Consider the following 23,650-nt stretch of genomic DNA (forward strand, 5'->3'; position numbering starts at 1 on the left):
TCCATGGGAAATATTGTTTTTTGGGGTTTTTTTTTGTGTGGGGGGTGGTGGTTGTTGTTATACAATTTTGAGTTGAACAGAAATTCAGAGTTTTGACTGGCTCTAATTAAAATGTTAGTTAAAAGCCACCAATCTTTTCTTGTGGGTATCAAGTATGCATATTGGCCCAAATACACTAAAGCCAGTGGTCTTACACCAGCGAAGAATTTAGCCTTTTTTGTTGTTGTTGAAAGGGGTAGATGCCTCAACTTGAAATTCTGGAATGCAAATTTCATAGTATAAATGTCTCATAAGCTCTTTGATTGATTTGCATTTCTAATTTTTAGGCATGATCTTTGTATGTATGAAAGAAGTATTTGGTTGGTCATTTTAATCGGCTTACAAATTATTATTTGAATGAAATCAATTAAATAAATTGAGAAGTTAAACCTTGTTAAAATATTCATTTTAAATGTAAAGAAGTAGATTATTTTTCATTAAGAGGGATATTTTAAATATTATCATATGTATTTGGAATCATTATAATTTTTGGTTTTATTATCGTAATTTGAAAATTGCAGCTGGCCACTGTGGTGTTCCAGATCTCATAGTCAATGGTCAAGTGATTGGAGAGAATTATGGGTACAGAGACACAGTTGTGTACCAGTGCAACCCTGGTTTTCGCTTGATTGGTTCTTCTGTACGAATATGCCAACAAGATCACAATTGGTCTGGTCAGCTTCCATCCTGTGTGCGTAAGTAAGCATGGAAAAAGATATCTTATTTGTGCAATATGTGTACTGCTTACATTAGCTTATTGGACAAGTGCCCAAGTTCCATTTTCAAAGGTGATTTAGGGCCAGATTTTTAAAAGATAAGGCTCTTATAGAGCCTATTTAATTCCTATTTAAATTAATAGGAATTAGGCACCTAGCAGCTTTTGAAAATTCCACTTGATGTTCATCTGCATCTTGAGGCCCCTAAATACCCTTGAAAAACTGGCCCCTCAGAGACTGGCTCACTGAATATCAGTGTGGGACTAAGGAGCATAAGTGCCTATGTCACTTTTGAAAATGCTTTTGAAGATGTTACCTGAACGTTATGTGTATTTACTATTGATCAGTAGAAAGAGTTATTAGATCTCAAATTATACTGTTAGCACTGAAAACTGATATGTTCACATCAAGAAATTTGTTTCATTTTCACTGAGATTTTATTACTTTTTTAATCAATGGTGTGTTATGAAAATTAGGGTCTTTGTGTATGTTAACTGAGCTAGTATGTCACATAAGTTAACCTCATATGAGAAAAAATGAGTTTTTTCTTTAAATAGATTATTTTTAGTAAACTTGGGTTATGGTGAAAAAGAGAGGATGCAAAAAATTGGTATTCTGTTTGTTTATTTATTAAGAATGGTCCCTTCTGAGACTGCTTGTCCCTTTCATAAGTGTGTATATGAAAAGTAATTGTGGAAATGCCAATTGTGGTTCATAATTAGTGTTAAATTGATATTACAGTATTGAAATTATACTAATATTACTGACGATACCCCTTTTTCATATAGCTAGAACTTTATAATAGAAAGCCCTGGCCATAAAAACCTCAACTAATAACAGTGGAACCAGTTCTGTTGTTATCCCATTACCTACGTTGTTCATTTGTCATTTGATTTACATATGACAGAGGTTTCTGAAAATAATACTTTATTACTATAGTTAATAGTAATAAATTATAAATAAAGTACAGAAACACACACCTCATTGTTCTGTTCCTATTTGTAATCCTTCAGCAGTGGATTAATTCCACTACTCTTTTTGTTCAAGATAGAAATAAGTATTGGACATTAGGGAACAAGTTTATTTGTCAATAATCTTTAAAGCAAGAATGAGACATAGTTCAACAGGAATTTCCAAATCACTGGGTTAACATCAGCAGCAAAATTGAAAAAAAATAATTGCTCCCTGGTCTTTGCTAACAGCAAAGAAGGTGAACATAGTTTCTTTCTTCACAACCAATTATGGAAGCTATTTTGTTGAACACAGTAGAATTGTGCAGTACAATACGTCAGAAAAGGGCAAGGAGGTTGACTAAAGGATTGTAGCAATGAAAGACATACCATTAAACACTGCAATTGTCCATAACATTACAATAGATTTTTAGAAGTGTCAGTACTGTAAATTCATGGCTTAATAGAAGTAGACAAAATATTGATTTCTCTTTTGTCTATCGGTTATATTGTTAATGACATTCATAATTCTGTTAATGTATTTCTATAGTACTGCATATTTAGATTTAATGATCATGACCATTTGAAATGCACTGTGCTGAATGCTTAGGCACCATGGACAGATCTTTTATGATTAGCCTTTTGCACCGTACGTTCCTAGCTGATTAAATGCCATTCAGAAAAAAAAAATAAGGAGAATTTTGAGATACAATTTTCGTTGAAACCTCTTTATCATGTTTAGAAAATAAGGGCCTGATCCCCACAAAGTGCTCAACACCTCCTGAAAGATACTAACCTTGTTCCATTCCCATTAAGATTAAATGACTTGACAGCTTTAAATACCTCTTGAGAGGCACTCAGTACCTCATATGATCTGACTTTTAGAATTCTACTAAGTAATCATCACTATTACATGGAACCATGATAAGTGACAGCAGCATGCTCTTGACTCTTATTTTTTCCTGATGTTAGCTGTTAGCTGTGGTCATCCTGGTAGTCCGATTTATGGAAGAACAAGTGGAAATGGTTTCAACTTCAATGATGTTGTGACTTTCTCTTGTAATACTGGATATGCCATGCAAGGGCCAACAAAAGCACAGTGTCAGGCTAATAGGCAATGGAGCCATCCACCACCGATATGTAAAGGTATGATTACAAATGTTTACAGATTTGGAGGTTACTCTGAATATGAAAAATAAATATGAAAAAAGAAATAAAGGGACAATGTCAAAGCAAAGCATATACGTTTAAAAATCATCATGGGAATTACTAATAGAAAATTAGAGTATTTAAATAGAACACATTTTCTACATCTAATTTTATTTTTCACAACCTAACAGTTAGTTTGCTCTTTGCATTTTACTCAGATTGAACTATGAGACCGAACTGGGCAGTTTCATTTTAGTTCCTAGTCTTTTTATTTTCAGGTTCTCATTCATTAGCGAAATTCAGGGGATGGAATTTAAAAGGTCTTCATTGAAATTAAAACTAACATAGAAACATGAAAACATTTCTATGAACATAAAACCCTTTTTAAAATAAAATCTAAATTTGAGGTCTTATACTCACTGATAATGTCTTTTAAAAGCCTATTTTCATATGTTTTCACTGTATTATTGATTTTATAGAAGTTACTTCTTTAACCCAGATTTCATTATAGCAGATTTTAGAAGCTTTTCCTTTGTACAAATGAAATGACACTTAGTACCAATATGCTCATACAAAACACCCAGGTTAGGCACCTAAATCCATATATAAGGCACCTAAATAAAAGTAATCTGTTCATAAGACAGACTTCTATTGACTTAACTGGAGATATTGGGCATGCAGCATATCTGAAAAGCATGGCTCTTTTAAATAGGGGACAAATATAGATGTAAGAGCTCAATTTTGAATGTATAGTTTGGCCTGTATAGATAACTTTCAGTTATCACTGTGCCTAGTAAGATTCTTGGAAGCACTAAAATGTTGCATTGAGAGTAAATGATTAACACCTTCAGTTTTGGATTTTATTATGGATAGGGAATAAATGAAGCAGTATCTTAAAACAAAATAACTCTGATGCTGCACTGTATGCATATGAATGAAATAATCTTTCTCCAAACCCAATATAAAGATATTATAAACCTTAACTCGGGGACTAGGAGATGTCCCAGTGTGTTATATACAGTTGAATAGCAATTGTTTTTATCAGACCATAAAAGCAAAACCACATCACCTTCTGTCATGTCAATATACCCTTGAAATTTTAAGATTTATTTGTTTTTGTATTATGTATTATTTGTATTTTTCATTTTCAATTAATATAAATATACTACTGTTCCCAATAAAATACAGCCTAGTTTTCTTGGAGCAGCCCTTTTGCTACTGATCACAGATTTTACAGCAGTGTCTTTTGAAATGAATATATTGATACACAAGAACTGGAGGGTTACAGAAATATGTTTTGAAGATTTAAAAAATTGTCTCCCCTTAGAAAATATGTAGTTCTCAAGAAATCCTGATTGCATCCAAGTAGAAATGGCATCAAAGAGCTATCCTGCAGCTGATTCAGCATCATGTGGGCTTCAAGAAATTTTCTATAAGCTTTGGGTTCTAGGATGATGCAGAATGTTAAATTGTATAGTGTATTTATATTCATCTTACTTAATACATTTTCCTTCCAATTAGATTCATCACTCTGTCTTGAGCCCTAGTGAAAACCTATTTACAGAACTTTATTTTTAAATGTTTTATTTGTAGTTAAGACATTATTATTCTTTTTTATTCCCAACAGAAAACTCACATTGTGTACTAAGAGCAACAGGTATATTTGGTCTTCAGCCCAATAGCAATACATTATTTTGGTGTACTGGTATTTCCACAATAATGTACCATACTCCCTGTTATATGTTATTGCCTATAAGGGTCAGAAGGGTCAGAGGCTCAATAAATGTATCGATCACATAGATTTATGAAAACTTTACACACATCTATGAAATCTTAAATTGTTCATAGGGTACAACAGAGTACAAGAGAACTAAGTGTATGCATCAGACCATCAATACTGGTCTTTTTAGGGTGCAGCAACTGTAGTTATGACTTTGATCATGAGATTTGCACGGATTAAAAATAACATTAATCCACATACCTATTTAAAATTGGTACTCTCTCAAATACCTGCAAACTTGCATATTGTCCATATGTCCAGTGCACACTATAACTTTCTTAAAAGTGCTGTACCCCTTCTAAAAGGTCCCTAATTAAATTATAAGAAAATCACAGCAGTGCTCAGACTGATTGTTACAATGACCAGAGCTTTTTGCAGTTTGCTGTAAAATGATCAGTATTTATGAGTGATGTAGAACTAATACATTTTTTCATTTTATTGAAAGTGAATACATCATAGTCTCTATGTTCATGTACAATTACTATAAAACACGTGATCTCAAAACAGAAAATGCCCAGAGCCCAGAAACTCCCTACAGACTACAAATAACACTCTGTCCCCTCCACCTACCTACTTAAATAAAAGGCCTGGGTGAATAGATAAGTCTTGCTTTGAAGGTTAATAAAGTCAGGCCAGAAGAAGAAATAGCTTCCAGATGTCTTATTCCATCCAATGAAAATGCTTGGTTTACAGTCATGACATGTCATTACTGGAGGGCTGTTAGCAAGAACAACCCAGCAAATTCCACCTTTTGTGATGGTATGTAAAATAGCCCTAAAACAGCCAGGATGAAAAATGCGTAAGGTTGTGTAAGTAAATATCAGTGTCCTGTGTTGTACCTAGAAATAGATTACTAGGATTTCAATCTACGCAGTATTCCAGAGCCACAGGTATAATACGATGATATACACAGTTAAGTAGGGTGGGCAGTACCATTCTGCATGTAGTATATAGATTATTTTCAATGGTAACTTCATGTAGTCTGCATTGTAATGATCTGTCCTGGAGATGATGAGCATGGAGCACCATGATGAGTTCTGAATCCAGAAAGAAAGGTCACAACCCCCTAACCAGATGCAGATGAAAAAAAAATATTATTAGCTACTTCTTCAAAGTACTAATCTAGGAGAAGCTAAGGACCCCAAAGAACCAACCAGGTTGTTCACATCATTAACAAGAGCTCCCTTCTGTGAAAGATGGAGATAGATAGACAGCTATCTATAGATCTATCTTCCCGCCTAAGCTAGCCAATGGGAGATGCTAACCAGAAAGGTGTATGCTAAGCCCTGTCCCTCTCGTAGAGATAGGCACCTAAATCCAGGAGACAGGGAGATACCTAGCTCTGCTATTGATTCTCAACTGTGAACCCTCTCCTGGCACTGTTTTAGCAAGAAGCTGAGGAGGAAGTGGTGCTTTCCTTATCATGTTTTTCCCACTGATTAGAGTTTTTACTGGGATGTGAAAGACCCAGGTTCAATTGAAGAGGGGTCTCCCACCTTTCAGGAGAGTGCTCTAACCGCTGATCTATGGGGCAGTCCGATGTGGGATTCCCTGAATCTTTCCTGTTGAAGCTGTTCCACTGTAGATAAATAATGAAATAGTGATTGTGGCAAGAGAACTGGACCCTGTGCCTTCCACCTCCCAAGTGGATGTCCTAACCACTGGACTACAGGGTCATTCTCACACTTTCTGCCCCTCTGTGGTCCATTGACTCTTTAAATATTTATCCATAGTGGAACAATCATTGGGCGAGAAAGGGAATACGACTCTGCTTTAATCACTAGGTTACAAGGTGGGCACCAACTCCTTCCTCTCCTCCTCCGTCTGGATTTTGAAAGGGACCCAGTCCGTTAAACAGCTTCTGAGCATGCCTACTGGATTATGCCCTGTGCATGACTTATTAGGCCAAATGCCCATCTTATCCTGGTTTGTGAATCACTCTAGGGTTTAAATGGGAGCATCTAAGCATCCGGATGCCTAGAGTGAGGAAACATTGCACATGACCAGAGATGGATGTGTAGGTGCCAAAGAAACTTTTACTCTGGAAACTTAGGCACCGAGTAAATTTAGGTGCCTTGCGTGGCTTGATGGGATATTTGCACATCATAATGATCCCAATTCTGGGACTTAGGTGCCTAATGGACTTAGGTGACTAAATCCTTTTGTGCATCCAGACCTCAGTAATAAAGCTATTACAAATTTATTTATAAAACAATATATTATACATGTGTAATCTAAAAAATAAGTTTCAAATGTATCACTTTTTTTAGTGGTCAACTGTTCTGATCCTGGAATCCCTGCAAATTCCATACGAGAAAGTAAAATAGAACATGGAAATTTTACCTATGGAACAGTGGTGTTTTATGACTGCAATCCTGGACATTTTTTATTTGGATCTTCTGTTTTAGTCTGTCAACCAAATGGTCACTGGGATAAGCCACTACCTGAATGTATTAGTAAGTAGATAATGCGTATTTTTCTGTAAGATAAAAAAAATGGGCCATATATTTTATTATGTTTTACACTGATTTTGCTGTAAACAGTATAACTGTCTCTTCTGTCTCTCTATGTAGGCACTCAGATGGTGCTGGTAGAAGTTAAACAAAGAGATCCTATATACATAGGTTTTTAAATGTGTGATAACCATATAAGGCCTCAAAGGCAGCAGAGGTATCCCGTGTCTGTTATACATGGTGTATGAAAGTGTTATCTGTGGAGAGGCCACACAAAAAGACTCCACTTCTTTGGCATATCACAGAAGAATAATCCTTGGGAGTACTGTGCATCAGTACAAGAGGTGTTTGGGAGCAGGGGTGTATCCAGTAGGGGTGCTGCTACATGGATGCACTGACTACATGGAACTTTCATAGCAATAAATAATGACACTGGACCTCTAAAGTTGTAGTGGAAGCCGCATAGGAGCTGCAAGGTTTTCAACAACAAGCCCTTGAGTTGTACAGGGAGATTCTTTTCCTCAATCCTTTTTGTAGGTCCCTTTACAAAGACTTGTTTTTGGACTAGGCTTTCTCTCTTGTATAAGAGATCAGGCTGAGAGAGAAAACAAGATGAAGATTTGTTAATTCAGTCATTTTGGCAACATTTCTGGAAGAGTGTGAACAAATTCTGCATTTATTATTTATTCTTTAAGCAGGATTTTTCTCTTCCCATTTTCTCACAACAGTTCTCAGTTTTCAATTCTTCCAGTTTTTTTTTTTAAATGATCTTCATTCCAGGAGTCTTCCTTATCTTTTATATAGTTTGTAGTTATTTTACAACTCTCATTTGTTAAACTGGCATTAAATTTTGTGGTCCCTTTGAGTAATTGAAGCAGAAGAATATTACTGGAATGGTGTAGTTGTCAAAAACAGCCATTAGAAATCCAAAAATTTCAGAGTTAAGGTTAAATGTAAAGGAAAGTCATAATCTTAGCTCTGTTTCCATAGCTACACCCTGAGGGAAAAAGAAACCCAGGGACTGTAAAAGAACCTTATCCATTCATAATAAGCAGTTTCATGCCTTACTCTTAATCATCTTCTAATTTGACCTTCTTTACAGCCAGGCATAATCCACAGACAAAATTCATGTTATAGTTGTTTTATTAAAAATAGCATACTAATGGCAGTCTTTTCCCCTTTTCATTAGGGACTTGAACTTGCAGAGTGCTGAGCATTCTTATCCAGAAATCACATAATCACATGCTTAATTTTCAAAGTTAAGCACATGCTTAAATGATTTGCTGGATAGAGGCCAGAATGCTCATCACTTTGCAGAATACACATGCCAGCTATTATACAAATGTGATTAAACACAGACTGAGTGTATCTATAAATGAAAAACTCCAAGACTGAGATCATTAAATTATAATGCTATAATAAAAAGAGCTAAACTTAGTGAATGAGGATCTTCATACAGCATCAGTCATGTACAGTATGTATTCAACCAGTGCTCTATTATGCACAATTTCAATGCTAAGAACCTTGCAGTTTTCTTCAAATCTAATATGCCCACAACCATAGACTGAATACCTCTCTTCGAGCCCTTATGGAAGAAGATGATGACGCGAAGACGGGAGGGTGGAAGTGGCAATTCACTAAATCAGTTCAGTGGCTATTCTATTATCAAGATATGTGCAGCTATAAGCCATAGTCTTCATAAAGCACTTAGAAAAAATGTCTTTGATCAGACATTAACACATCACACAAAGTAAGGGTAAAAGAACAAAGAGGGAGAGATATGCAAGGCTAGAATTGTTATGGGGACAGAAATAAGGTGATTTGGATGCCTTGCCACTGAGCATTTTCATAAGTGCAAATGTTTGGTCTCCTTCAAAGTTCAACCTTCACTCTGAATTCTCTGGGTTTTTAATGATTGCTTTTATATAACTACATGCTCTTGTAAGGATTTTTACTTTCAAGTCACTATGTACCCTTAAACTTAACAAAGTTTTTTTTCTGATAGATAAATATAAGAGCAATCAAACCTTACTTGAAAATGTGCCCCACTTCAAATTCCAGCTGATGTTTTATTTCTTTTCAACACTGCAAGGCAAACCTTTATTTCCTTGACATACATAATCCATGTGTCTACTGTTCTACAGAGTAGTGCATAGGCCTTTTTTTCCACTTTATTTTATTCTTATAAAATAGATGCCTGCTGGGCTAAACATGATAACTTCCCCATTACTTTTATAAAACTTTCTAATACATATTAGATTTCTGAAACTATTTCAATGGCTTTACCAGGATTTAAAATGCAGAACTTTGTAAAATACTATTTTTGACCAATTTCTACAAATGCTTCTTACAAGATTTTGTTATAGGTGTGTTTAAGAGACAAGTAAAAGAAAAAAGGTAATCAGCATTACTTATTATGGAATTCTCTCTTTGCTGTCTTCAGTGTAATTACACAATATCAGCTTACATCTCCTTTTCTTCACTTTTGCAGTTAGAGTTTGCTACCAGTGTTGTATATGGAGTTGAATATCGTTCAGGTACCGCTGTCCACGCAGCACACACCCTAAAGTTGTACCGTTAAAAGCTTCTGAGTCAATCTTAATAAAAAGCTAATTCAGCCTGAATGGAAAATTGCTTATGTGTAAATTGGCTTTTCTAAGGCCCTGATCCCTAGCTCCCAGGGAGAGAGATTGCTTCAGAGATAGTAGGGTGTGGAGAAGAGGTGGAAAAGGTGGAGCTGTCAAAGGATAGTCCTTTCTTTTCAATTCCCAGGTGCAGTGAGAGCTCACCGAGGAATTATACCTAGCTCAGACATACTTGCTTCACAAGCTACCCTTGGGACTCCGCATTGCTCCTAAGACAGACCATAGTCTTAAAGGCAAAATATGGTCTTTATATTGCAAAATATTTGGGCCCAATTCCTGGTCCCCATAAACACATATCAGGAAATTAGGAGATAGAATCTCAAGGGAAAGGTTTTGGCCACAATTCTAGCCCCTAGAAAGAGCTGCACCAGAGTATCATGAGCAATGATTTAAGGGTCAGTGGATGTGAGCCACATGTATATGCATTTATAATCTGTGAGCTAGCATTGACCCCTACATATAGCCTCCCTCTGCACCCAAAGTAGAATAGTTCTACTCTGAATGAATATATAGATATTGTTCTACGGAGACCAGCTCTAAGGTACAGGCATCTTGTGTAACTTTTATATACGTACATCTAGGGTATATAGATAGATAGATATATTTAATTACACTAAATGCCTGTACCTTAAGGCTCATCTCAGCAGAAATATTAGAAGCTCACTATCATTAACATGACCCTTCAAGAGACATCTGTTTCACAGCATCTGTCAGAATTTGGTTCTTGATATATTATTCATATTTAATAAATTAACAGTAAAGAATCCAGCTTCTTCACAAGATGTATGTATAAAATATGGGAATTCTAATGGTAAATGTAAGAAGTTTGATCGGTGATTATAATATTTTTTTATCTTCAATAATTATGTATTGTAGTGATTGACTGTGGCCATCCTGGCATTCCTCCTAATGCGATCCTGTCTGGAGAGAAGTATACATTTGGGTCTACTGTTCATTATACCTGCACAGGAAGGCGATCATTATTAGGCCAATCATCTCGCACATGTCAATTAAATGGACATTGGAGTGGATCTCTGCCTCATTGCTCAGGTACCACTTTTGAAGTATGTGAATGTGGTCCTGAAAACATTTTAAACTTCCATAGGTTTTGGTGGAAGCCTGTTTGCTTTTTTATTATTTGAAAAACATATAAAAGATTAAACATATGCATTAAAATATGCTCTTGTTGGAAGTGCCATAAAAATAAGTAAAATTATTTTTACAAGATAATCCAGTAGGAAAACTGAACTTTGTTAATAAGATTTAATATGAAGGGAAATGACATGCTCAATGGGATGGGACAAGTGACGATTTGGTTTTGAACATGTGTATTTTTATTATATGCAAATTGATGATAAGCATATTGGTTTCCAGAGGGAGAGCTCCTGCACCGTTATTTTCTCAAGATAGTGATTTCAATTTTATATAACTTGAAAAAGTCTCGTGATTTGATCTCACAGGCCTCAAGTTAAGTCTAAAATATGTTTTGCATCTGCCCTTTCAGTAAAGCCCCAAGTGCTCTAGCTCATTTCAAGCATGGGATGTTATTGTTTTGGTTTTGCATGGTAACTAGTGGATCATCTTGAATGGAAATGGGCCCAAATCACAAAAATTGAGATCCTCATTTTGAACATACCAAAGCAGAAGAGTGTTACAATCCAGGCTTTTGGTTTGGTCCAGTACACCTATATAGGCCAACTGAGAAGTACACAGAGTTAAGGGCCTTTTAGATCTCAGGTTGTACTTCAAGCCCATTTCTCATCTTTGCTAAGTTTTACTTCTCAATAAATACAGGAGTTTATTTTTTTCTCTTGGCAACGTCATACTTCCATCACATAAGTTACAGCAATCAATATTTTCATCTTGGAGCATTTTCAGATCTATATTGCTTTGACTATAAGAACATAGCTATTTTAATGTTCAGGAAATAGGAAGAAGCCATGGGCCATATTCTCTCCTGAGTTCTGCCTACACAGAAAATTACGTGCAAGTCTGACATCCTAGATTCTGCTCCCATCCTAATCTTATGGTCAAATTTTATATCATTCAAAATAGCCTTTGGCTTTTTAATAATATTTCTTTTTTCCCACCGTTTATTTCTTTGGTTTATTTAGACTGTAAATTCTTCATTTTAGTCACTCGGTTAATATACATGTGTACAGAACCTAGCACAATGGGGCCCTAATTTTATCTGGGATCTCTAGTATCACTACAATAGAAATGATAAATAATTATAATTAAAATAATTTTAGATGAAGATCTTGCTGTTAAGATCAAAAAAGAGGCCTGACCACAAAGAAAATGGGCATGTCATGCCTGAAGTCAGATTGCTTGCTTGCTCACTTTGCCTGAACCAGCATAGTACTGATGTGATAAGTCAAATAACTATTATTTGCAGTGAGTCAGGGTTTACTCAGGGGCTAAGCCTGTTCTTAAGACATCCAGCTGGTAGATGTGGTTAAGGACACCTGCTGATGTTATTATCTTGCTCCATCAGTTCCTCTTCTTCCATAAATCTTCATTTACCAACATAAAATGTGATTGTTCATTTTTTATAGTTTTTCACCTAATTTCACCCAGGGTATATTCTCATAGAAATCAGTTGGAGTATTGCCACTGACTTCAATGGAAGCAGGTTCCAGTTCCTATTGCATATGATGATTAGAGCTGCTCATCATGTGAAAAACAGCATGGAATTTGAATCTATTTATGCATTTGAAATTCAGATTTGGATTTGCCAAACCTAGTTTTTAAAACCATTAGAGAGTGTGCGTGTGTGTATGTGTGTGTTGAGAGAGAGAGAGAGAGAATTTGTCTTTGAGTTTCTGGATTTAAACAAAACTCCAAACTTAAAAATATCTACAGAGAAGGGTGCAGACAACACAGAATTAAACTGTAAAAATATTCACATACATTTTAGAGAACATAAAACAATAGTTTTTTTTCACAACTCTGCAAATATTACATTTGATAATTGGGATAAGTACTTCAAAATAGTGTAAATGAATAAATATATACAATTTAAAAAATTAAAATGTTCTCTCTCTCTCACTCTCACACATACTGTGAGGAAGCTCAGAGGTCAAATCAGCATCTAGGAAAAAAATAAAGCCAAGTTCTATAAGAGAAACCTCTATATACTTATGCATTTGCCGAGATTCAAATGTGGGTCACATTGAGCAAAACTTAGATTTGGTATAAAGTGGGTAGAACCTTAATAATGGTACCCACTTATATTAGATCTGAAAACAAAACACCACTAGCTCTGGCAACCTGAAATTATGTGGAGTCATTATTTGTCACTAATATCAGGGTTTCTCAAACAGGGGTTGCCGCTTGTGTAGGGAAAGCCCCTGGAGGGCCGGGCCAGTGTGTTTACCTGCCCTGTCCGCAGGTCTGGCCGATTGCAGCTCCCATTGGCCCGGAGCAGTGATCCGTGGCCAGTGGGAGCCGCAATCGACCGGACCTGCGGACGAGGCAGGTAAACACACGGGCCTGGCCCGCCAGGGGCTTTCCCTACACAAGCGGTGACCCCTGTTTGAGAAACCCTGACTAATAGTGTCTAGAACTTTAATTCTGTGATTCATAAATACATACATACATAAACAAACTAGGACCTAGTGCCTAGGTTGTTTCATGGAGCATATTAGAAATCCATACAAAAAGAGACTAAAAGTGAGAGCATTCACAGCCCTTTTTACATGTAGGCAGGAATTCACATAGGTTTGTCATGTGTTTTCTGAAGCAGTCTGCTGCTTGCCCATCTGCATTTTAAATTATGCTTCAGATCCAGAGCTAGTAGGAATTGAGGTGTCCCACTGACATCAGCTGATGTTTTTGACAGATACCTTTCAGGAATCACACACATGTCATCTGGAGAGAGCAGAGTTATTATGGAACTCACAGAAACTCAAAATTACCGTTACATGCAGCAAAGTCACTGCCATGCATTTAAATAAGTTATCTGGCCATGGACACCTTCAGTAAAAATGGAAGGCCAGATTCTCTGATGGTGTAGTTCTGGTGTAACTCTAGTGACATCAATGGAGTTATGCCAGCAGAAAAATTGGTCCAGATGTGGGGGCAGAAAGTATCTGCACGTAGACTGAGAAAATCATTGTTGAATCCCTGCAATTAGGAGGTCAACATAATTATTGTCTACATAACACTATTGGAGCCATTACTACTGTCATTTTATGATAAAAATAGTCACTAATAGATCGTCTTTTTGCTAGTCCACTGTAACATTCCATCAAGCTGAACTGTGATTAACCTCCCCTGGGTGGTCACGGTAATCATTCCTAGACATTTTTTAACAAATAGATTTGTCTGTATATTAGTAACAAAAAGATGGCAGATCAGAGCGCATAATGGGGTTAATTTGTAAGGGAAAGGTATGACACAATTTTTTAAGGCATAAAGCCCTTTTTTACTTCAATCACAATAAAAGTAGCAGTAATAGTGGTAGTGGTAGTACTTAGGAACTGGTTGAGAATGGGGATCATTGTGCTGGGCACTGTACAATTACAAAGTAATAGACACTCCCTGCCCTGAATGTTTTGCAATCTAAATAGACAAGATGGACAAAATGTAGGGGATATATCCAAAGTTATGACCCTAACCATTTTACCCAGGGCACTTTTGGTGTAATGCATAAAACGTAGTGACCAAAATGTTCAAAATTGATGTAATCACCTCAATACTATATTACCATGTTGGAAGGTTTTCAGAAATGAGGGGTCAGTTCAATACTGTTTAACTTCATTTTACTTTTCTCTGAACCAAATACTACCTCTTTTTGTGTTATGGGTAAAAGAGAATCTATGTCCCTAAAACAAACAAACAAACAAATCAAACAAACCCCACAGAACCCGAACCCCATCCTTCTGGAGATGCACTACTATTAACAGATGCCCAATTCAGCTGTTTTTTCCTGAGTTTGTGACAGGCAAAGGAAGATAAACATGGGATGCAAAATACTGAATGGGTTAAACCCACAAACCAGCCCTGGATTTACTTAGCCTCCTGGACTAGAATGAGGAGTACTACTACTACTACTAATATTATTATTGTTTATTAAATTGCTTATATATTATACAGTTCTCCATAAATCGCAAAACAAAATAATCCAATGCTTCACCATCTGACTCTTCCTCACTACTCAGCTCAAAAGATGTTTCTGCTGGTGAAGAGAGGAAATAGGTAAAATACCTCTGCTAGTTCTGCTCTGCATTCAGCACCCTGCTGTGCTGATGGGGCTGGTTGGCAAGGGCTGTCTCTCTGTCACTAACCCCCCACCTCTGTTGCCCCAGTTATTCCTAAACTCCACTAGTCCATACGTGCCAGGGATCTGTCATTCATTGATCAAAATGTGAGTGCCCTGGGTTCTCACTGTTTCCCACAGATAACAGCATGTCTTTATGACTCTGATATTTAAGTTCAGATAAATACCTGCATGGGTTATTATATATATAGAGAATTTTATTTACTCCATTTATGCATACATTTTGGCACTGCTGTGTATTTACCCAGTTATCGCTAATAACAAGGCATAATTTGATGCTCTCTGGTAAGTGCATTTTACACTAGTTGTATTTAAAGTTTTTACTCTAGATTTATACCAGTGTAAATGAAAGCAGAATTTGGCTCAATAATGATGATATGATTTTCCTTTAGATCCTTGTTACTGCAAGAGACTGTACTTTTTATTATTTGTAAAAAATGTCACCAAATCTATGTGCTTTATGTCTTTGGGCCAAAACCTTAGCTGCTGTAAGCCAGTATAGGTCCACCAAATTCGTTGAAGAATTGAATGCCAATTTATACCAGCTGACGCCAGAGTTAAATTCGGTTATCTGTGTAGTCAACTGTGCTTTTGTCCAAAAATAATTAAAAGATATTTATCAAAAATAGGCCAGGATTTTCAGAAATAGGAACTTGTAATTATGGTCCTAAGGCTGTATTTAGACAACCAAATAAGTTACTGGTTACACTGGGAACTGCTGGGAGCTCTACCCTCACCCCCAATCATGACACTTATTTAGGGTGCTAAATATGGATTTTTGACTTTTATTTAAAAAAAATCTTGGCCACTAATTGTTTGCAAAACATTTATTTTGCTCTCTGTATATTAGAAATGGCAAAACTGTTAACTTTTTCCCACCATCTACTTTGTAAAACATAAATAGCGTGTCAGCTGAAATGAGATTTTATTCAGCATACTGTCTTTCAGCTGGAAGTAGCTAAAAACCATGACAAATAGTTGGTGTTGAGAAAAATGCTGACTAACGCTCACGTACAATGGAAGCAATGTTGCCACTCCAGTGATAACATTAAAATGTGAAGTATGCACTCCAGTACCATTAGAAAACATGTGTTACAAGGAATTTGATTGAACAGGAAATTCATCTGTAAATCAGTGACCTCGGAACATCTCCGAATAAGTATTCTGAATGAAGAACCATGGTGATTTTTATGGTTCTCACAATAAGCTGTGGAACTAAACCCTAATACAAAATCATTAGCCGTTTAGCTCAGGTGTGTCCTAGTGTAACATAAAATAGTATAAACTAGGGGGACAAGTACGTTGTAGCTTGGGAAGGCTGAGCTTTTTGCACATACCAGGGGTCTTTGCATCTCTCCATATCCCTCCCACAAGCTCCTTGAATGCCATCCCCTCGTCCCCCTCTATTTCAGGGATTCCCTGCAAGTCCCCCGTCTCTTCCCTGCCAGTGGTTCTACATGCCCCCCACTTACCTAAGCCAGGGTTCCCCTTTACCCCCACATGCCAATGGCTTTGTGTGCACTCCCATTCCCACTTGCTTTCATGACTTCCATTCTCCCTTCCCCTGACATCAGGTGCTCTGTATGACCCCCCCCCTTCCTCCCATACTAGATTTCTGAATCCCCCCACCAGGAATTGTGTGTGCCTCATCATTACCACATCTTTCCATTCCAGGGTTCTCACATTCTAGCCTTATGGAGGATCTCTGTGTGTGCCCCCATTTCCCTCTTTCCCTCCATATTCCCCAATCCCTCCTCTATACCGGGTACACCAGTTTCCCTCTTTCACAGGGGTTGTGTTTGTCACATACCCTTCTCCCCTATTCCCACCTTTCTCTCCAGACCAAGAGCTCTGTGTGGCCTCTCTTCTCCCATTCCAAGGTCCCCCATTCTCCTCCCCCTCCATGACAGGAGTTCTCTGCATCCCTCATTTCACCTGGCCCCAGGGCAGAAATGTCTGGATTCAATAAGCATGGAAAGGGTCTTTCAATTTCCCTGCCACTGGGGGTTTTGTGCCCCCATTCCTCCTCCATGTTCCCTATCCTCCCCCATGGCAGGGTCTCTGTGTGAATCTGTATTGCCCCCTCCACCCCATTTCCCACTGCCCCCTGAATGCCAGGGGCTCTGTCAGTCCCCTGTTTTCTGATTGCTACCTTCTCTCTTATGCTAGGGGTTCTTTGCCCCTCTTGGCCACTGACCCCATACCAAGATTACCCGAGTCTTTCCCATGCCAGGGGCTGTGTGCATGACTCCCTTTTACTTTATGCCCCCAAATCTGTCTCTCCATTATTCTTTCTGTCTGGGAGTTAAATCAGTCAGGTGTCAACATGTTGAACTCTACTTGGAGGATAAGCAGGAGTATTGTTCTGTAGTGCTTAGGGTGACCAGACAGCAAGTGTGAAAAATCAGGATGGCGTGGGGGGTAATAGGAGCCTATATAAAAAAAGACCCCAACATTGGGACTGTCCCTATAAAATCGGGACATCTGGTCACCCTAATAATGCTGGAAAGAGTGAATTGGTGCCATAAACCTGTTGTTTGATCCACAGAAAATTGCAGAGGTACTTGAAGCTTTGGTTGTGCTAATAATGTAGCAGGGGCTCCATTTGTCCTCCACTTTCCCTCTTTTTTTTTTTTCTGATTTCCCTGCAAATCAATAGGAGTCTGGCAATTAATACCTAGAACATTCCTGGAAACTCCGGAATTGATTGGATGCAGCATTCAAAAGTTATCATATTACATACATGTTGTGGCAGAGCTCTGACCTTGCTCCTGTGGGTCCTGCGCTTCTAGGCGGTTTATGCTTAGCCTCAGTGGCTCACTGTGACCCTCCACGTAGCCCTTCTCTCTCTAGGGCCAGGGTTACAGTCTACTGAGCCCTTTTCAGCATAGGCCTGCAAGGAGGTTGGTGAGAGAACTCCCACAGTTTCTGTTCAGCCTCCTGTCCTGACAGGGACCTGACTTCCCCTTCCAGGAGATGTTCCTGTAGTGGTGGGTTGGGGGGAACCCGGGCCCGCCCTCTACTCCAGGTTCCAGTCCAGGGACCCTAATGGTAGCAGTTGGCAGCCAACCTTTCACTGCCAGAGTTGCTACATTTCCCTGGGCCACTTCCCAACAACTCTCCTGCTTCTCCCTTCTTCACCCTTACCTTAGGGCTCCTTTAATGATGTTTTAGGGTGTCTTCAATAACCAGCCCTTCAGCCGCACTTCCTCTCCTCTGGCTCCCTGACTCTCCTGCCTGACTGGAGTGAGCCCTTTTTATAGTATCAGCATGGCCTTAATTAGAGTCAGGTGGTCACATTAACTGAATGGCCTCACCTGACTCTTTACAGCTTAATTAGAGTCAGGTGTTCTCATTAGCCTGGAGCAGCCCCTGCTCTGGTCAGTCAGGGAACAGAAAACTGTTAATCCAGTGGCCAGTATATCTGCCTTCTGCTATTCTGCTGTACCCAACTGGCCTGGGTCTATCACAATGTATAAATGCAAACATGGAAAAGCCATCAATTTGAGTGTAAGGCCTTCACAAGCTTGGCCAATTACCTGAGAAACGTATAATTTCTGTGTGCTGTTTACACTTCAGTTAAATCTTGGTTACAAAGGTATCTTTGGTAGCTACCAAATCATTTGAAATGCCAAGTAAAGGGTCTGGACCCAGATTTTTAAAAGTATTTAGGCTTTGCTTTGCTCAGTGTTGCAATGCCTAACTGATTTAAGAGCCCAATCTAATTTTCAAAAGGGAAACAATGGGAAGCAATATGAAATACCTTTAAAAATCTGGGCCTTATAGTTCAAGTCAGTAGGTGTAAAATAGTCCTACAGTACTGATATAGTAGTGTAGTGTATCAAATATTATATTCATGTGAAAATCTTTGTATTAAAATTCTAGGTGACACTGCTGGTTCTTGTGGGGATCCAGGAATCCCAGGTCATGGTTCTAGAGAAGACAGTGATTTTAAAATTAAAAGTACTGTACGTTTCAACTGCGAGATTGGTTATATCCTTCATGGGTCAGAAGAAAGAACATGTTTGGGAAATGGAACCTGGACAGGAAGACAGCCAGAGTGTAAAGGTAAATCACAAAAGGAAAATACATTTTATGTATATATCTTTAAAATGAATATAATGTCAATGAAAGATCCCAGAGTGAAATCTCTGGAGGTTAAACTGCTTGATTTAGCCACAGGACAGATAGAGTACAGCCGTGGAAGAGTAGTCTTCTCCCTATCTGCTTACAAGTGTACCTTTATTACCTCTATTTTGCCCTGGAAGGACAACATCTAGCACTGAGACAATGGCTCACTTTCCATGCTTGTTGAATCATGCCATTTCTTCTGTAAGTGCTGACCAGAATGCCAATTGTATATCATAGTTCTTGTGATGCAGATACTTGTCCAGTGGGTACTGGCTTGAGACCACAAATCTTTTCACACAGAGACTGAAACAGCTATAAGATAGTAATGGCTTTTAGTCGCCTGGGTACAGTTCAAATCAGTAACTAGAGATGATAAATTCTTAGCCTTTTGAGACAACCATTCCTTTCTCTCTCCCCTCCTCCTTCCACCAGTTTGTACCAACTACATATTTTTTTCCTAGGAGGAAAAGAATAGGTAAGCACTGCAGACCTCACTTTTTTAATATTATTTTTTTCCTTTGACAAATGCTTTCCTGGTTGCTTCATCCTTAGTTATAGCTATTGTAGGTATGAATACCAGTGGAAGGAGAAATTCAATTATTTGTAGAATTTCATTATACTACATATAACATGTCATAACTGATTAAACTATAAATGTTGTTTACTGATTAATATATCTTGCTCACTATTAGAAAATGAAAAACCCAAACTAAGTTACTTAAAATGAATCACTCCAGAATTGTGAAGCAAGATTTATTACCATAAAAACAAGACCTAACCAGATATTTATGGAGAATCATTTACGGCACTTCAGTCATCTTGATTCCACAAATGAGAAGTAATTCCCAACAGACCCTTTTTGAGAAAAAAAGCTTCCTGAATAGCAGAGGAAAATTTAAGAGCCTCTTTTCTCTTATTATCCACTTTATTATTATGGATTGCTCTGTCTTTAAGAGATAGTCATTTCATTTTGAAGGAGACAGCTTAATTAACATTGTCCGGCTATACCCAAAGAAAGACGGGGCATACTTGATATGGATTCAATCAGGCCACAACTTTATTATTAGATGTTTGGGACTACCTGACAGATAACAGTGTACAGTGCAGGTAACCTCCTGTTTATTCCATAATTACCTGGGGGCTTCCACCAGCCCCCCCTCTTTTTTCATCCAGGTCCTTACAATCCAGCCCCCTCAGAGGAGGGTTAAGGTGAGCTATAAGAAAGGGGTATTGGCTCCCTGCTGTTCCAACCATAGGCACCCCAAACCCCTTACCATTCCATTCCTTTAACCAGCACCTCATTTTTAAGTCCTTAACCAGGCCATTTATCTAGTCACTGGATGCCTTCCCTATGGAGTACCTGCACTGGATATCCACCACAAGGAGGTACCAGTAATTAGCTGGGCTGCCTCCCTCACAAACCCAGTCGGGTTCCCAGACATCTTTCAATTGCCTCTTGTATAGCATCTAAAAAGCATGTCACCCTCCAAGTCTCTTAGGTGAACCCCCATCCTCTTGAACTCGGTTGCCCCTTGCACTATGCAAGGATCATTGAAGACTCCTGCAAATGGGTTGCCAATGCCATGCACCGCAACAGCCTCCCCATCTTGATGAGTCATATCGGTGACCAGCATTCCGGGTCCTGAAAATGGAAGAACTCTTAACAACTCTCTTCATAGCTCAGCCATGTGCCTGGAGCCAAGGATCTCCATGCCATCACCATGAACCCCATATGCCACGGCTTCATAACGCCAGTGACATCTACTCAAGTTCACAGCTAGCTCCTGGTGCAAGCCCCCGCTGCGTGGAGAAAGGGGTTTCCAACACCAGGGCTTTCACCTTTAAAGCCTTCTACCCACCACCCACCTTTTTGCAGCATTTTCTGACCTTGTTCCCTCTCCCACCCCACCATAAAGCACTGCTGCCTTCCTTCGGCAAGCCTGGACAATGCCAGCCTTAGGTGCAGTGTGGTCAAACCTGCTTTTAATATTCTTCTTGATGAACAGATGCAACTCTGATACCAAGTAATTAATAAAATAAATAAATATCTTATAAGCTGTAGAGGGACATGATCACAAAAACTGAGCTTTCTTCCTTCTCTACTTTCAAACTGGATTGCCATCATATTATTTTACATTTCAAGATATCTAAGATGCTTCATTATTAATTTAACTTAGAAATCCTCTTTGAGGTATGTATACAGAATAAAGACGGGTGTTGTCTTAGTTTTGTTTGTTTATATTATATTATATTATATTATATTATATTATATTATATTATATTATATTATATTATATTATGTGAAAAGCCATGCACTTTCCTAACTTGAAAGTTAGGAAATTCTAGATTTATAGTTGCTTGTGCAATGTTAATTCTTCCTTTTTAGCCTCCATCCTGTGCATTTAACGAGGCACAGTCCTGTGAAAAAAATAGTTTGTGATCATGTAATTAAAGATGGTATCATAATGCATACTCACAAATGGACCGAATTGAGGTTGTAGGGGGTAACCATAAATCTGGCATTTTCCAGCTTTTCTGTGCTTGATTTTGCAACCTAAATAACTTTTTTACCATAGGCTTTTTAAGTGTAATTTTCTAGGTATTTTTCTCCAAGGGAAAAGATAAAAAATAAATTATGGTATATACAATTTTAATAAACCATGTCCATCACACATTGTCCACAGGATTTGAAAGCCAAATCTTCAGCTTTACCAAAGACTTCTATCCCTTAAACATGCTGGCAGCAGGAGCATTAATTTATTGGTAATTTAACATTTTAACATCTTATACATTTAACATTTTATTTTATAGCTGTGCAATGTGGTAATCCAGGAACAACTGCTAATGGGAAGGTATTTCGTATAGATGGCACAACATTTTCTAATTCGGTAATTTATTCCTGTATGGAAGGATACATACTTTCTGGATCTTCTGTGAGACAGTGTACTGCCAATGGAACATGGTCTGGATCCTTGCCAAATTGCACAAGTAAGATTAACCTTCAATGAATAGTCTTCATGTTTAACCATAACTATGGCCTGTTAGATATTGCTTTAGTGTTTTTAATTAAATTCTTCATTCTTGTAAATACAATAATATAGAATTTAAGTATTAACTGCCAGCTTTACTTTCCCTCACAACACTTCAGAAACTCTTGGTAATTGACATAACAAAGTACATTCAACCATGAAAATATTATGTAAGTGTAATATGAAGAATGAAATGTTTGAAGAAAGATGAGTTAAAACATACTGACGAGTATTGCATTTTAAGGCACTTGTATATTCATATATTCTGCACACTTAAACTTTCCTCTAATGGTAAAAAAGTATTTTCTTGTTTCATATTTTGTGGTGTTAGTGTTCGTTTTTGTGTGTGTTTCGTGTGATGCATCTGCTCATGTGATAATGTGCTGGTCACTTGCTGAGCATGTTTTCTTTGTGAAACAGGAATAAAATACAATCGCTACTTGATTTGCTATGAAAAAAACTATTTTTCACTTACAAATGTGTAAGACTTTTTTATCCGTCTCTATATGATTCATAGTTTTTACAAAAGAAAAAAGCAAGCTGTGGAATAGTGTTTCTTTCTTATTACTTTATAATTGTTTTAGCTGCCATTTTGTTTATTATTTATAAGTATTCTAAGCAGTTGCATAATATGTTTGTGGTGTGTGTTTCAATCTTTTGTTTGACATTTGAAATCTTCTGTAACTTCTTACACTATATTTCCTGCTCGGTGATTGCAATCTAAAACTTTTCAAGTGTTTCTATTGTAGTGTTCAAGTGTGATTGCCTGACCTTTGAAGATTATACATACAGTACTTGTGACATCAATTTATTTTAATGGTGTTATCAGTGGGTATCTACAATGTATTAACTGACCACAGTTTCAGAAAAGAAACTACAGCATTTGACAGTTCTTGCAAGACAATATATGAGTTCATGAAAAACTTGTTTTCTTTCCCTGAATTTGTGGCATATTGTTTTAGTATTATAGGTTCAGATAACAAAACCAAGCATTCTTCAGATTGTTTGATTTAACCTCACTCCACACTGGCCTGTGCTTGTCCTTTTAGAACATAAGACCGGCCATACTGGCAGGGCCGGCTCCAGAGCCCAGCGGGGCAAGCACCCGCCTGGGTTGGCCCTTTCCCGGGGGGGCGGCAGGCTGGGCCGGCGGACCTGCCGCAGTCATGCCTGCGGGAGGTCCACCGGAGCCCCGGGAGCAGCGGACCTGCCGCAGGCATGACTGCGGAGGGGACGCTCGGCCGACGGCTCCAGTGGACCTCCCGCAGTCATGCCCGCGGGAGGTCCACTGCTCCCGCGGCTCGGGGGCACCTCCCGGGCATGACTGCTTGGGGCGGCCAAATTTGTAGAGCCGCCCCTGCATACTGGGTAAGACCAAAGGTCAATCTAGCCCAGTATCCTGTCTTCCGACAGTGGCCAATGCGAGGTGCCCCAGAGAGAATGAATGGAACAGGTAATCATCAAGTGATCCATC

General features: G+C 38.1%; 1 protein-coding gene across 3 annotated transcripts in view; it reads left to right on the forward strand.

Moving 5' to 3' along the window:
• CSMD3 (CUB and Sushi multiple domains 3) overlaps nucleotides 1-23,650 on the forward strand; it is a 1,155,643-nt gene that overhangs the window by 1,065,147 nt on the left and 66,846 nt on the right. For all 3 annotated transcript variants that reach the window (XM_045006341.1, XM_045006342.1, XM_045006343.1), the window contains 6 exons: nucleotides 561-734; nucleotides 2,678-2,851; nucleotides 6,905-7,090; nucleotides 10,609-10,782; nucleotides 18,902-19,084; nucleotides 21,959-22,135. In XM_045006341.1, coding sequence (XP_044862276.1) covers nucleotides 561-734; nucleotides 2,678-2,851; nucleotides 6,905-7,090; nucleotides 10,609-10,782; nucleotides 18,902-19,084; nucleotides 21,959-22,135 — 1,068 coding nt within the window. The remainder of the gene's footprint in view (nucleotides 1-560; nucleotides 735-2,677; nucleotides 2,852-6,904; nucleotides 7,091-10,608; nucleotides 10,783-18,901; nucleotides 19,085-21,958; nucleotides 22,136-23,650) is intronic.

The sequence above is a fragment of the Mauremys mutica genome, chromosome 2 (genome assembly GCF_020497125.1).
Source record: "Mauremys mutica isolate MM-2020 ecotype Southern chromosome 2, ASM2049712v1, whole genome shotgun sequence".
NCBI classification, from domain to species: Eukaryota; Metazoa; Chordata; order Testudines; family Geoemydidae; genus Mauremys; species Mauremys mutica.